The sequence below is a fragment of the Xiphophorus couchianus genome, chromosome 3, assembly GCF_001444195.1.
Source record: "Xiphophorus couchianus chromosome 3, X_couchianus-1.0, whole genome shotgun sequence".
In the NCBI taxonomy this organism is placed as follows: Eukaryota; Metazoa; Chordata; class Actinopteri; order Cyprinodontiformes; family Poeciliidae; genus Xiphophorus; species Xiphophorus couchianus.
This window is the reverse complement of record NC_040230.1, coordinates 10,999,163-11,014,985: the sequence shown is the minus strand read 5'-3', so window position 1 is coordinate 11,014,985 and position 15,823 is coordinate 10,999,163. Positions and strand designations below refer to the sequence as shown.

General features: G+C 39.6%; 2 protein-coding genes across 10 annotated transcripts in view; both read left to right on the top strand.

Annotated features, from left to right (window-relative positions):
• The window catches only part of erfl1 (Ets2 repressor factor like 1), a 52,739-nt gene extending 46,996 nt beyond the window's left edge, over window positions 1-5,743 (top strand). For both annotated transcript variants that reach the window (XM_028009022.1, XM_028009013.1), the window contains exons 6-7: window positions 627-756; window positions 2,143-5,743. In XM_028009022.1, coding sequence (XP_027864823.1) covers window positions 627-756; window positions 2,143-2,954 — 942 coding nt within the window. In that variant the 3' untranslated portion in view covers window positions 2,955-5,743. The remainder of the gene's footprint in view (window positions 1-626; window positions 757-2,142) is intronic.
• Window positions 5,744-8,136: 2,393 nt separating this feature from the next.
• arhgef1 (Rho guanine nucleotide exchange factor (GEF) 1) overlaps window positions 8,137-15,823 on the top strand; it is a 52,910-nt gene continuing 45,223 nt past the window's right edge. For 5 of the 8 annotated variants that reach the window (XM_028010888.1, XM_028010894.1, XM_028010879.1 and 2 more), the window contains exon 1: window positions 8,138-8,259. The gene's annotated coding sequence lies outside the window, so the exon portion shown is untranslated. Of the gene's footprint in view, window positions 8,260-10,490; window positions 10,510-15,823 lie in introns of those variants that run through there. The other 3 variants (XM_028010870.1, XM_028010841.1, XM_028010850.1) reach the window with 3 other exon arrangements.

Genomic DNA, 15,823 nt, shown 5'->3' with positions numbered 1-15,823 from the left:
GGAAAAACACACAAATCTTGCTGCAGGACAATGAGCCAAAGTTCTCCAGTAAGTCCACCTTTGAATGGCACAGAGAAAACAAAATACAGTCTTTGGAATGACCTAGTCAAAGTCTGGAGTTAAATCTGATTGAGATACAACCTTAAACAGACCCTTTCTGTTTTATTTATATATATATATATATATATATAACAATTTTGCAAATAAGAGTCAAAGTTCCTCCAAAGTTATGTAAAATATATTTAATTTACTCTGGTTTTCTCAGATCTGACTATATGAAACATAAAATGTGGCAAAAAAAAAAAAAAAAAACAAGAAATCTGTAAAAGGACAAATAATTTTCAACAGTGCTGTAATGAGCACAATGTATGTACAAAGCTGGTCAAATTTTTAAAAACGATGTCAAATTTCCTTTCAGTTCCACAACTATTCACTAAAGTTTGTCTATTAGAAAATAACTCAAATTAAATAAATTGAGGTTTGTGGTTGTAACATTACAAAATGTAAACCAAATCTTAGAAATAGTTTTAAGGATATTAAAATATATTAATATTGTTAAATCAAATTTCATATTTGCGGATCAAAACTATTTCTAAACATTTTTCTTCTCCCTTCCTGTTTCTTAGGCCATCCAGTCCCTGTTTCCTCGTTTGCCAGACAGCGGCAGAGGAACGTCCCTGTTTGATCGGGGCTCCGCACCGCCGGGACCTGAAGGAGACAAACTGAGACTGGACACATTCCCTTTCCTCGGTTCAGGTGAGTTGAAGGAGATGTTTAACACGAAATTATAGCCGTTCCAGAAACAGTTGAATGTATACTTTTAGAAGAGAAAATACCATAAACAAAAGGTAGGAGGTGCAGGGAGAGAAAGGGGGAAAACAGAGTCAGGATTGAGGATATGGAGAGGCATGAACATTTATTGTTAAAGGAAATAAGAGTGATAGCGGTCCCACAGCAGCCTGCAGTGGGGCTGTGCTGCAGGTGAGAGAGGCCAGGTTAACTTGTGAATTATGCAGGCGAGCAGAGGTAAGAGACAAGACCGAGGTTGAAGAAATCATCTTCCTGTTTTGAGTCGTAACTTGGCATCCTCATCTTCCTTCTTCTATGCAAACGAGTGTCAACAAACGCTGCGCGGATTTGCGTCTTATGCATCTAATTTTGCTTGTATCTCTTTTCTACACAAGCTTGAGAAGGTAGCATGTAAACAGACACACTCAGACACACACGCACACACACCCCAACCTGCACCTCTCCTCCCTCCTCTGTTTGTCCTCAGGTCCTATCCCCCCCTTCTTCCCTTCACACCCTCCTCTCTCCTCCCATGTGTCCCTGCTGTCCTAATCCCTTCCCAGGCAGGAAGGCCCTAATTGAGGGTGCAGGCTTCAGTTTGTGGCCTGTGGGCGCCCATTACTGTGTTTTCATAAGCAAGTGAGGCCTGCCTGACTGATTCAATATTCATGTGTCTGCCAGCTACTCCAGGCCCAGCACGCACAGACTTCAGCGCTGTCAAATTAGCCCTGCATAGTAAATAACAGAGTGGTAGGGAGAGAAAGAGTGAGACTTGGAGAGAGGTGGAGGGTGTAGCAGAGACAGAATCTCTGAGTTGGTTGTCATTTGGAAGGAAGTCGGGTTGGTTGAGAGGCAATGTATTTGTTTGTTCATTAAAATTGAATTGCAGCTTCACCTCAGATTTACCTCCTATTTGGGTTATGAACTGATGCTTACAAGGAATTGAATTAAAATGCGGTGCAACAATGAAGCGCATTTGTCTAATCTAATATTATCTAGTAACATATTTGACATTTTTAAAATCTGTTTTAATATTTGCTCTCAGAACCATGTATAATAATAATCAGTTGTAAGATCTGAGCTGTGTTTAATCACTTTTTACTGCAGTGCAGACTCTTTGTGCTCACATCTGTTCTGCAGCAGTGTGAAGTGGGTGTATAACACAGTACTGGCATGCATAAATGAACCATCAGGTTTTTGAGAGCAACTGTGCCAGAATTAGCCCCCATGGCTGCTGATTTGAATTGCAAATCCTAGTTATAATTAGTGAACATTCTTGGATCTTGTAAGTCAGGAAACCTTTGCCCCCTTCCGAGAGTTAACCTCTGTTTTCCTGGGTCTCTTCTTTCCTAGGTGCCCCGTGCTACTCCAAACCCCCTTCCCTGCTGGGCCCGTACCCCCGCAACCCGCCCTTTGACTACCCCTGGAGTTTCAACCCATACCTCCCAGGGGCCTTCTCTCTCAATAACTGCCCCAAACTGCCCCCTGGCTCCCTCTACCCCTCCCAGTTTTACCCCAACCCTCTGCAGAGCAGCCTTTCCCAGCTGCCTCACCCCTTTTCCTCATTGCTTCCCCCAGGGGAGGCTGCCGGAGGTGAAAGGGGAGCACCGGGGCAGACTGGCGGGACAAACGGCACAGCGGGTGGTCAGCCGGCTCGGCTCTGCCTGCCGCCCTACCCAGGCGGCCTGCCGATAGGTCGGACTGACATCGGCAATGGGGCGACACTCGGGGAGAGGGAGAGGGTGGAGGCAAACCCTCCCAGCACAGGCCTGGGTCTGGGTTTGGGAGCCGTCAGCCTCGGAGCCGGGACGGGCCAGCAGAGCCCCACCGAGAGGAGGGGTGGCGTGAAGCAGGACCCCGAATCAGACTCAGACCTGGAGATAACGGATCTGAGCGACTGCAGCTCGGACAACGAGAACGAGCATGACTTTGGCATCGGGAAAGAGTCCAGCCTGGTGAGCCGGTCGCCGCTTGTGTTGGATGGAAAGAAAGGGAGCCTGCTTCCTCCTATCACCTCACTCCCCCCACCGGTGTCTCCTCATCCGTTGAAGAGCCTGATGCCCCTTACTCCTCCACCTCCTTCCCTGCCTCCATCACTCTCTCCCTCCATGGCTCTGCATGACAGACACAGGGAGGCAGAGACTCTGAAAATGATCCACAGCTAAGACATTTTCTGATCATCCTGACCGGTCTACGCTCTGATAACTCTCTTCTTCTTTCCTGTTGCAATCAGTCAAATCTTTGTTGACTTCTGATTATTATTTTTCCAGGTGAAGCACTTCAGTCCCCCACTTCTGAAACTGCTGTTTCCCTGTTTGCTGTGTAAGTTTTTTAACTTATCACCCTGCTGTCTCCTCAAGATTAGAATACAATATTTTTAGCTGTTAAGGTGTCAGTTTTTTCATTTGGCCTTTTCTGTTTTGATTTTTCACACTGAGTGAGTGAGTGCAAGAACTCTTCAATTTGCTGTCTGTAGTGGAGCTTTGACAAGAGGACAAGGTGGTAAATTGGAGATCAGTTCTGGCTGTAAAAATATGAGCATACACCAATAAATAGGAATAATAAAAAAAAATTGTAATTTTACAAATATGCATTTGATTTCTTGGGACTTCATATATATTCATATTTAAGTACGTTTAAAATGTAATTTATTAAGACATAGTCAAATGTTGCCATCTAGTGGTTGTCTTCGGAAATACTTTTCACAGGCTTTAACTTAATGTAGTCCCTTTTGAAAAGTATTCACACCACTTGAACTTTTCACATTTCGTCCCACTACAAGCACAGACTTTAGTATGTTATATTAATTCTTGATTTAAAAAATGCAAGTTTTAAATGCTTCTACAGCTGAAACTCCAAAAAGTGTTGTGTGCATGTGTAATCAGCAACCCTAAATTTAACATTTTAAAACCACCGTTCACTGCGATCACAGCTGCTGGTCTTTTGGAAAATGTTTCAACCACTTTGCTCATCTGGAGTCTTTTTTTTGTTTGTCACTCGTCTTTACAACATATTTCCAGTGTGGTCAGACTGAACGGAGTGCATTCATTGATATCACCATAGATACAGGTTTAAACAATTCATCCATACAAATCTGAATCATTGTATTGTACCTCTGGTTGTGTGACTAAGGTTGCTGTGCTGTTAGAAGTTGAAACTTTGCTCCAGTTTTAAGTCTTTCGCAGCCTTTAGCAGGTTTTCTCAGAGGATTGACCGTAGTTTAATTTCCCCATCCCTGCTAAAGTAAACACCCCAACATCATGTTGCTGCTCTCATCCTGTATAGTAGGCATGTCGCATTCAGGATCTTAGTTTTCTGCCACACATAGCACTTTGCATCTAGTTAAAATATATAGATATATTTTGGTGTCATTGAAAATATCACATTCCTCCACATATTTTGAATGTTCCCTACATGTAGGGGTGACTTCTTAAGATAATTTGGCATTAATGGCTTTCTTGTTGCCATGTTTCCATAAAGACCAGATTTGTGGCGTGAACTACCGATAGTTGTTCAGCCAACAGATCGTATCTGAGCTGTGGATCTCTGCAGCTCTTCCAGAGCTATAATGGGTCTTCTGTTGGTTTCTCTGTCAGTTTAGCTGCACTGGCAGGTCTTTGTAGGTTTTGAGGTCTTAATATTAATTTGATGACAATTGAAGGCTGCTTGTTGCATTGGATTTTTTGTTTTGTTTTAGAGGTGTCACAGTAAAGGGGTTATTAAAAATAAATGCACACCACACTTTTTGAAAACCATGATTTTTTTTTTTCATCTATTCATTACCTTGTGTTTGATCAAAAACATTTTAATTGAACATCTGGAATTTTGTAATTGCTATGGGACTAAGAAACGTAAGAAAAGGTAAAAGGAGTTTTAATAAGTTGTCAACACACTGTATTCTGTATAAACTGATCCTCCAAAAAAAGTTTTTTTTGTTTGTTTGTTTGTAAGCGCAGTTTTAAGTGTTTTTATTCAAATACAAAAATTACATTATTTATTCAGTTTAAACTGTATCACTCTGTGAATATTTATTTGTTGCTGCACTTTTTACCAACAGGAATGAAAAAGACAGATGAGTAAGCTGGACCAGTTTAAAATTTGTATGAATATTTCTGTGTATATATTTTAATATGGTGTACATGACATTTAATTATCATTCCTCTATGATAAGATTTACCTGTATTGTTGTGATTTACTTGAGTATTTAAACATGTTGGAAAATTATAAGCGTCGGTGTATCAAGGTTTAAACTATTAATGGAAGAAGATCTGCGATCTGAAAGCGAAGAAAGAGCTCTAGCTTATGCTTTTTGATTTCTGATTTCCGTCAACCCAAGTTCCAGTAATTGTCCACTTTCATCATTTTTACGACTTGCCCGGTGGGGAAAAAACCTTTGGATTTTAAAAAAGCACTGGAAAACGTATTTTTTCTAGTTAGCATTAAGCCAGTGTGAAGCTATTGTAATTAGTCAAATATTACTGTTATTGGTCTTTGCATCTTTTTAAATTATCCCCAAAAATCTGCTTTGGTTATTTTTCAGTCGGTGTTATTTTTTTTCCATCTCTGCAGAAACAGACCGTTTCAAAACATTGCAAAAAAAAAATATTTATTTCTCTGACACTGTTGTACAGTTTCTTCATTTGAGCTGCTTTTGGTTTGCCAGACAGTGTCCCTTTCAAGGATCCGTTGTAAAAGCTCTATTGTAAACTTACTGTAACGCTTTATGTTTTGTTGAGTTGTTCCGGGAAAGGTCACAAGTCACCCTGGTGTGAAATACCAAGCTGTAAATACTGTTTCCTTCCTGTGTGTATGTGTGTGTACACATCACAAAATGACAATGCAGTGAGTCTACTGATCATCTTTGTTTATTTTACTGTAAAGAGGGAAAAAATGAATTTGCAAAAAGAAGAAGAAAAAGATTAATATCTTCAAAAGCAATAAATATTATTCTGGATAGCAGGCTATTGGTGAGTTTATGGAATGAATGAACGGACTTGTGTGAAAGCAATTAGGGTGACAAAATGGGAAGGGAGCAAACTTTCATTATGGTTCTTCAAGTGAAAGGAGTGTGTAAATACATAGAGAGAAGTGCATTATGTTTTGGTAATTGTAATTGGCAATTACAATTATGTCTACATCATGAATCCAGAAATAACTGATCAAATGTGTGCTTGAGTTTTGTTTAGAAGCCCTTCGTTATCAATGCACATTTTGTCCTGAATATCAAAAGGGCCTCTGAAAGCTGAACATTTAACTTTGAGCAATTTGTTATTCATAATTTGTTTTTAAATTATGTTCTATTTCTTCTTCTCCACATTTTAAATATATAGCTCTTTCCTCCTACTTAGTCTACTTTGTTTTACAAATCGGGATTTAGGTGCAGAAAATACACATGCAGAAAAGGGATATTAATTTCAAGTATTTGAGAGTTTCTACAAATACATCTAAAATATTTGGTTTGTAAATCCATCCATCCATCCATTTTCTGTTCACCCTTGTCCCTAATGGGGTCGGGAGGGTTGCTGGTGCCCATCTCCAGCTACGTTCCGGGCGAGAGGCGGGGTACACCCCGGACAGGTCGCCAGTCTGTCGCAGGGCAACACAGAGACATACAGGACAAACAACCATGCACACACACACTCACACCTAGGGAGAATTTAGAGAAACCAATTGACCTTACAGTCATGTTTTTGGACTGTGGGAGGAAGCCGGAGTACCCGGAGAGAACCCACGCATGCACAGGGAGAACATGCAAACTCCATGCAGAAAGACCCCGGCCGGGAACCGAACCCAGGACCTTCTTGCTGCAAGGCAACAGTGCTACCAACTGCGCCACTGTGCAGCCCGGTTTGTAAATCAGTTAACAAAAAAATATCCATCATCTTTAAAAATATTCAAAAGCAAAAGAATATTCAAAAGTGTTTGTCTGACTTTTTATTCCTCATTTTTCTCTGATTCATATTTTTTTAAAATTACAAAACAGAAAATCTGTTTGTTAGGTAAAAGCAATAAACAGATCCATTCATAAATTAAATCATCATTAATTGCTGTAGGATATAAAACTGTTTTTAATACAACTCAGTGATAACTACTTCAATAAGTTAACAAGGTAGCTTTGAAATAAAATACAGGTATAATAATAATAATAATAATAATAATAATAATAATAATAATAATAATAATAATTGTAGTATATATTATAATTATTCCCAAATATTTTTATTTTCTATTTCATGTAATAAAACATTTTTTTAAAAGTCTGTGTAACGCTATGTTTTACATTTTAGCTGTAGCAAGGCTTTTAGGAAATATGGAGACCAATTGCTCACAATGCTTGTACCTTTACAGTTTACAGATCATTGAAATGATCCTTTTCTTTTTATTCTGCAAGGATGCAAATCATTAAAAAAAAAAAAAAAAAAAGATTTACCTGATGCAGTTATTCCCTTCTTAGCAGATCCTTCCAGATACTTTTTTTCATTTACTTGCAGAAGATTCGTCTTTAAATTCATTCATGAGTTGTGTTTATTGATAACATGTGCCTGACACCAGGACGCAATTCTATTAATTTTATTTATTTATTTATTTTAGCTCAGAGCTCAAGTCAGCTGTTTCTTCAGGCACTGTAAGTAAAACCCTGGTTGAGTAGGAGCAATGTTTTTCCACAGTGTGGCGCTAAGGGAATGTAATAAACAGGATTAATCAAGAAGATGTTTACTTTGGACACTAAGCCCGGTCAACAATCACAACCTCATCAAACAGCCACATAAAGCAAAGGAATGCCATTCATAGAAAGGAAAAAAACAATATAACATATCAAATTAATTAAAGTAGAGTTAGTATAAATTAACATTAAATTATGTCAGCATAAGCAATATTTTATGTATATCTTTAAAAAATAAACATAGATGTAAACTATTTTTAATAACTAAAAAAATCGCTCGCAAAATTATATTCTTTATATAATATTCCAGCTTTCCCTAAGAATCTAACAAATTCACCATTCACACTTTTCTATGGGAATATGCGCATTTGTTGACGTGAGCTTGGTTATATTGTATTTTGGCCAAAATAATATGATCATGTACGCAAATTTGGGCCTGGAAAACCCAGATGTGGCTCAGGTTGGCCGAGGGATAGGTGGGGACTGTTTACTGTGTAACACAGTGCGGAAACAACTCGTTCACATCTTTATATCACGGGCAAACTAGGAATACACACAGAAACATAAAAGAAACAGTAGTATCGTCTCACAATAGTATAAAATAAAATGTAACTATTTGCTTAATTTTAAACACCACTTTGTTACTTTTACAGTTTGTTGCAGTGAGCCCCTTTTTTTCTTTGCTTTTTCCTTTTTGATGTGTACTTCCGCGTAGTGTATTTTTTTTTTTTTCTTCCACTGACACTCAACTTTCGAACAGGAAACCCATCAGAACGCTACGGCCGTCGTTTTCTCTATATTAGCCGGTGAGTAAATCATTTAAACTCATTTCCAGTCAACACAATGATCTATTGGAGCTTTTTCGCCTCTTCTTGGTGAGTTTAAAGTCGCCATTGGAAGAGATATTTGTTTCTCGGGAGAGTAATGGCTCTGCTCCCCCTCGCCACTCACTCACAGCCCGAGCGGCAGACGGCAGCGTCCACATACAGGAATCCTGTGCTCGGGTGGCTGACTGCACTGCAGCTAAATGCATTCTCGTTAATAAACTGCTTAATTTTTAACATTTCAGACAGTTCGCATGCCACACGGGACAGTTTCTATTTCTGCTTAACCACTGGACTCACTGTCAGGAGCATTGTGTTTGCAGACAGTTGGGAGAAAACTTCTTCAGGTAGCAGCAGCGGAGTTGTGTTGTGTGTTTTCTGGATTTATTCGAGTCGGCTTCGGTTTTATCCTAAAACCCACAAATCAGTTTAATATTCCCAAAGGGAGGCATGTTGTGTAATGGGTTGTCAGTGGAAGGTTTATTGCAGGTGACCTTGTGAAATCTATGTTTTTATCTCCCTCAAATAGTGTCCCCCGCTCGCCCCTCCTTTCTCTGTAATTTATCAAGCCAAAGTAGCTCAATGGAAACAGGCCGACCAAGGCTAAAAGTTGGCAAAAATGAGCGCTGCGTTCTCCGGCACTGCTCTGAGAACAGTTACCATATGCAGCTACATGTTAAGGGTCTGGGTGTGAGAAAACGTTGGAAGGGAATTGGAAAAACTGCCATCGTTCGTACAAGCTGCAGTGCCTTACAAAATTATTCATATTCATGAATTTATCTTCATTTATCCTGATGCACCTAAATAAAATGCATTGCAAACAAATTGTCTGTGTAAAGTTTACCTGTGTGGAAGCTAATATGAGTGAACTCAGCTGCTGGTAAGGCTCTAGGTGTTTAAGAACAGTTGTGAACAAACGACATTTCAGACCCTCCAGCTGAAACATGATAGTGGCAGCATCATGTTGTGGAATGCTTTTTCTCAGCAGAGGCAGAAGTTGACCATATTCAGCCCTGCTAAGTCACTACGTTATGAAACCATTTACAACCGCATGCTGTGGAAGATAAATGTCCGCCAGCTCTGCACTATAGGAACCAACAATTTTGGACATTTTTATTTGCAAAATAGTTTAAGATGTTAACTGTAAACTGTAAAGGTTCACATGAATTTGCTTACACATTTCCATTGTAGCCCTGGCTGTATGTTTAGGGTCATCGTACTCCTGGAAGCTGAGTCTGTGTTTAGTCTTTGAACATAGCATTTTTTTTTTTTCCAGAATTGCTCCATATTTAGCCATGCTCATTTACTATTAAAATCTGACCATCTTTTCTTGTAGTCTTTTCCCACAGCCTGATGTCACAACCGTGTTTCACAGTGTGGTTGGTGTTTTTGCCAAAAATGTCTGTTTTTGTTCCCATCTGTCACAACAGACTACTGCTTGTGGTAAACTCTTAACACACTTCTTATGTCTTTTTTCATCCCAGTCCACCATAAAGGCCACTTTAGTGTAGTGGCCAACTACTGGCTAAATTACATTCACGTTTGCACTTACAGCATGACAAAGGTAAAATATCCAGAGGTATGAATAGATATAGAGATACAAATTTAGGTCAGAAAACAAGACGTTGGCTTGTGATCTTTGTCCTATTGTGAGACCTCTCCTTTAGTGCATGGGGTGAATTATTTCCTTGAACCTGCCAGGTTTTGTTCACTCATCAGCCAGGCCATGGATGTTCTTCTGCAGAGAAGTGTAATCATTGTACTATATTGCCATTGCTGAACAGAATTTTTATGCCATATCTGTAATTTTAAAACAAGCATTCAGTCACAGTCCCTGGAACAACAAATACCAGATCTAATCAGCTGTTTTTCCCTCAATGCTGTTTTTGCTCAACATGAGAAATCGTGGGTTCCTGCTGCTTTTCTGAACCACTCAGACGGTATAGACTGGGCGCCTCAGTGCAGACAGAGGTCAATAATCTGTGTCTATGCATAATTGATTGTCAGTGATGATTTTTGCCTTGCGAAACCTAACGGACGTCGCTTCCTTCAGCGCTGCAGAGGGTTTCCTGCCTTCACAGGAAGCTCCAATTACTGTTCGTCTAGCAGAGCAGTTTCATTATCCGATTGCCGTCATCGACTGAAGATTCAGTTGGTGAGACGCTGTGGGTTAAGATTTTATTAATCATACGTTCCAAAGAAAAGGTTGTGGAGCCAGTTTGTCACTCTTGTGTGAGTATTTCTCCTGAACTCCTGTCAGGGCAAACTGTTTTAATTTTTTCCCTTTTGGATGTTTAGAACGATTGAGTCTGCTCGCTATTAGCTGTTTGGGAAGGGTGTTGGTTGGCGCTGGTGGTTTTGGAGACTGTGACGTGTTCTCAGCCAGGCGCTGCACTCGAGAAGCCCCATGTGAAGCAGGCCCTGCCGCTTCCTGTTGCACTCCGTCAGACTGGAAGGAGCGCTGCACTTGTCATCTCTTTTCTTTTACCCATGCTCTGCAAGTTAAGGCTTGTCTGGAACCCAAAGGCTACCTTCGCTTCCTTTTAAAGGAATGTTGGCTATTTAATTTGAGCTGCAGTGCCACTCTTCCCCTTACCTCTCCCCCCAACCTCCCTGTCTCTCGCTCTATCCATTGTTATAGACCTGCATAAACTCGCCCACATCAACTGCCTCTCAGAAAGTAGAATGATGAACCTGCGTAGTACCACTGCAAGGCGTAATAGTTGTCAGCCTCAATGAGAGATGCCCAACAGCTGGAATGACAGGTAAGGGCACCCACAGTTGAACAGCCTGGGGGTGTCTTGAGGGCCTGGAGCTGTGCTGCAGGAGAGCTAATAATTTACTGTAGTCAGGCACGGACTTCAAAGTGAACGCAGGTATTCTTCTCTGGCTGCAGTTAGTTTGACGAACAGGCAGCAGATAATGAGAGACAGAACTGACCGGGCTGCTCCTCTCGTCTCCGCGGGTCAGCACCGAAGTCCACTGATTCCTCCTGAATGAGCTCAGTGTTCGGAGTGGGGGTGAAGGCACAAATAAGCATGCAGGGGAGTTGACGGGAAGGTGGTTTTGCCATGCTGCACCTACAACAGAAGTTAAAACCGATCTAAAAACCACAGCTGTTCTCGGTGCTGTTGTGAGGCAGCAAGCTGCAACGTGCCACAGTGTGTTTCTGCAGTTGTTTGCACAGATCGCTCATGGATTTAAATGTACAAAAGAAGATTTGTGAGCCGTTAGTTAAGTTGTTAAAGTAGATCATTTTGATTTGAACAGTCTTTGTATTGGTATTAGAGTACAGAAAGTATTCTTTCACAGTTTGGTTTATTATTTTGTGATTGACCAACACAAAGAAATATTTTTTTGTAGAATGGATGGAGAAAGATGAATTGTTTTCACTTTCCTTAAATTAATGTCTAAAAAAATGTATGTCTTATACTTGGATTCAACCCCTTGTTTACGCCTAAATAAGATCCACTGCAACCTGCTGCAGTTTAGAAATCAGCAAATTTATACATTTATCTTGTTGGCCTTGAAGGCTAACACTGCACTTTACCCTGAACCAGGTGTCCCCTGTTGAGATATGGAATGACAGCATCATCCTACGGGGAAGCTTTTCTTTGTCTGCAATCACTGAAGAAAACCTGATAGAAGCTAATAACCATTTGAGAATGGGGTCAAGGTTCACCTTCCCACAGGACAGTAATTCTAAACATGTGATCAGAAAAGCTGCAGAGTGTTTTCTGTTGGAGCATATTATTGTGTTAGAGTGTCCTAGTCAAAGTTCAGATGTCAATCAAATAGAGAATCGCTGACAAATATAAAAAAAGGCGTTTTATAAATGTTCTCCATCCAATCTGACAAGAACTTTCTTGTTAAAAGAATAGGCAGAAAAGTTCAGTTGTTTAGAGGAGAAAAGGTGACCGAGAGCTAGCTTAAAAGACCTGCAGAAACAATCATTATTTATGATTTTAAATAATGTTGACTCAAGCATTGATTACAAAGTTATGCACTATTTAATGTTAATCTTTCACATAAGGTCTCAATAAAATGCATGGTCAGTGGTTGTAGTGTGCCAGAACGTGGAAAACCTCCAGCATTGTTTCATGGTTTGCAGATACTGAGGTATAGATCTATTTATAGGTATCTATGCATTACATGTTTGTGCTTGCTGGTTGAGTTGAACTTTGAAAAATATTGTCAGACATTTTACGGGAGGAAGTCATATTGAGGTCAACTGCCTCTTTTGTCCATTAGAGCAACAGAAGTAGACAGAACAATGGAAATAATGTCAACCCAGAACAGGGGACATGCCGCCACAGGTGAATGTAGTAAATTTAACAATGACTGAATTCCTTTTAAGCTGCTTCATTTTTATTATCCTGATGTTTTTTTTTATCTAAATGGCCCACTGCAGATGCTTTGAGGATGTGATGAGGTTACTTAAACAGCTTTTAAAGGGTACTCCAGATGAAACTCTGACATAAACGTCTCACATTGATAGACTACTTGGAATAATTTGAGCTGACTTTGTTTTTTTTTTAGTAACTTTGGATACCTTCCCATTAACCAAATAAAAAACAGGAAAGTCTTGTTTGTGTGACTTTATTTTCCTCTATCTGCGCTTCCCTCGTCTTCTATGTAGCCTAGGCTGTTGCTCTGTGGATATAATTTTGATCATTGGCTCTACAGCAGCAGATTTATTACGTAGAATTTAACACCATCATTTTGCTGTTGACACATTCTGACTTCAGGCCACAAGAAAATAAATGCATCAATTTATTTACTTTGATTCATTCACCATTTTCTTTGAGTACTTTTTCCCTTTCAGCAAGCTTATCAGATTTGTTGCAGTCAATCACTATTTGCTGAAACTAGAATTGGCTAAAACAAACAAAGCAACTATTTAAAGCCGTAGATGTAGATCATGTTACATTGTGTGCTGATTTGGTAGGTTCTTTAAGTTCGGTCATTGGGAAACAACCCGAAGAGAGGAATATATATTAAAGTAGAATATGTTAAATGGCTACTAGCACTGTTTTTAAAAACTTGTTCTTAGATAGGGCCAACTCCAGAACAGACCACCAAAACTAAACAGGTCAGATCAGAATTTCCTGAGATTTATTGTGCAGTTGTTATACGTAGGAACTAAAACTGAATACCGGCACTCAATTTAAAACAAATCTGCAAAATATGGCCTCAGCCAACTCTATTTAGATTAATCTTCTTTTCCTTTTTTTCTTTGAAGAATATAGACTGTTGAGTCACACCTCCTTGTCCAGTAGACTCTGTTTTATTGGGGACCAAAATTACTTTTGTTACATTTTCAGGCCCAGTTCGCTTTCACACTGCACTGTCGAATGATTCAAACTAATTGAAAACCTATTCACCCTCTCACCTGTCGTGGAGCTGAACCAAGAACCACCAAAGGAAATAACATGAAAACCTCTGAAGAAGAGGCGAACAAAGTGTAAACAAAAAAAATGGAGTAGTCCTTGTAGGAATTCTCTCTCTCTCTTTGCTAAAAGATAACAAGCCCTTTCTTCTGCTAGCGTAGACTCATGTTTGTTTTGGTAATATTTAAACAGAATTCCCTGCGTTATAGTATTCTTCCTGCTTTTGGAGCAATCTCCGGTCTGCTTAGCATGCACATATGCATTCAAACCACACCGGAGTTTATTTAAGCTAGACAGAGACTGAGGTTTTTAGGTGGACCAGAGTTTTGCTGTTTTGGTCCACATCAGAGTTTAATTAAACATTCACACTACCCCAAATGAACCGGACTTTCTGGCCAAACGGACTAGAGTTCAATTAAAGCCGACTAAACAGGGCTGGTGGGAATGCACCTTAGTAAACCTTTTAAAGCTTTTAATCACATGCACTGCCTGGTTGGCAACATTTGATCCTCTTTCAAATTATTATAAAATCCCATTTTCTCACCTGTTCTCAGAGCCGTCACTAACCTTGATCTGTCTCTCCTGCTTGTCATAAATTATAATGCACAAGCTCTGCATCATATAGGTAATATTTGACAATAATAATCAATGAAAGCATGCTCATCATCTATTATGATGATTTCCTTCCTGATACCTTCATGAGGCAGGAATCTGCTCACACAAGACCCTCAGTGTATTCACCTGCCAGTCTCTGCTGTTGAGTCAGATAAGGAGGCCTGTTCACCTCACAGCATGTGTGGTCGAAGTGTTTGCAGGGGTGACGTTAACCTACCCACCCTCCCATACGTAAGTGAATGACTGCCTCGGACCCCACAGATGCTGAATGCAGTCTAGTTTAAATGTCCAATTGAAGATTAGAGGTTTTTATCTGTGGAAGTTTAACCTGAAGCTGCAGCGGTTTGTTTCTTTGCATACCGTGGGAGGGGAGGGGAAAGTGCCAAGTGGAAAGGGTTACATCCATCTGGTTAAGTGTGAGTCAGACGGATGGCTGGCGAACTGATGGGACAGAGTGTGTGTGAGTGAGAGGAAACAGAGAATGAGCTCTTTCATTTGATGGTCTGAGTGGAAAAAGCGAGACTGGACTCCGCAGACGGTGTTTACTTTTGAGGAGCGTGGGGGTTGAAAGGTCCTTCAGTGAAGTGAATGTGTGAAGACAGTGTGTTAGATTGTGTGTTGAACTGTGGCATTCCCAAACAATGGGTCCTGTATTAGTCTTAATGTAATAAATGTCTGTTTTTCACACACGGGCTACAACTCTGTAAGTAAACATTTCCACTCTGTTATTAGGCACCAGGATTTATCATTTTATATGACCTAAACATAACCCCATCCTATCATTTAAGCTTGCAGTTTGTGTTTTTTGGTGCAGATTGAACTTTAATCAAACATGACATGTGTGAGAGTTCTGCATGCTGAAATCATACACATACAAATAAATTAGTGGAGGGGAAAGCCACAAAAATAAAGCAGGGAATCATTGCCAGCTTAAAATAATCTGGATATCATTTCTTAAAACCTTTTTTGAGGAGTGCTTTGGCATTGTAACATACCAAAAATAATTTGGATGCCATTGTTATTAGATGGAGGCTATTTATATTGCATCATCCATTAGGAGGCCAGAGGATAAAAACAGCCTTCTCTCTATATAGTTGGACCTCTTGAAATATTGTTTTCCTTGCTACTTTATCTGATAACTATATTAAATTCTGCCATCTTCATATGAGATGGTAATCATTCTTTTGCATTTCTCTTAGTTTATTCAGATGAATTATTAAAAGGCCTCCATGGAATGTATTAAGTAGAGATTAAACAATTGGATTGCTTCTGGCTGATACTAATGTTTGATTTTCTATGTAGTCTGAGCTACGGATTACAATTTAGATTGATTTCATTATTGTATTGAGTGTGTATATATGTGTATTATATAACACATATAAAGTAAAAGAAAAAAAAAGCATACATGCTTTTAGTTTATGCATCTACAACCTGGACATTGTTGGAGTTCTTTGTTTTGATGCAAAAAAATCTGATTATTCAGTAACTGACCTGCTGATCATCAGTCAGTCAATCAAGTGAAAATCTGATTGGTTCAGATC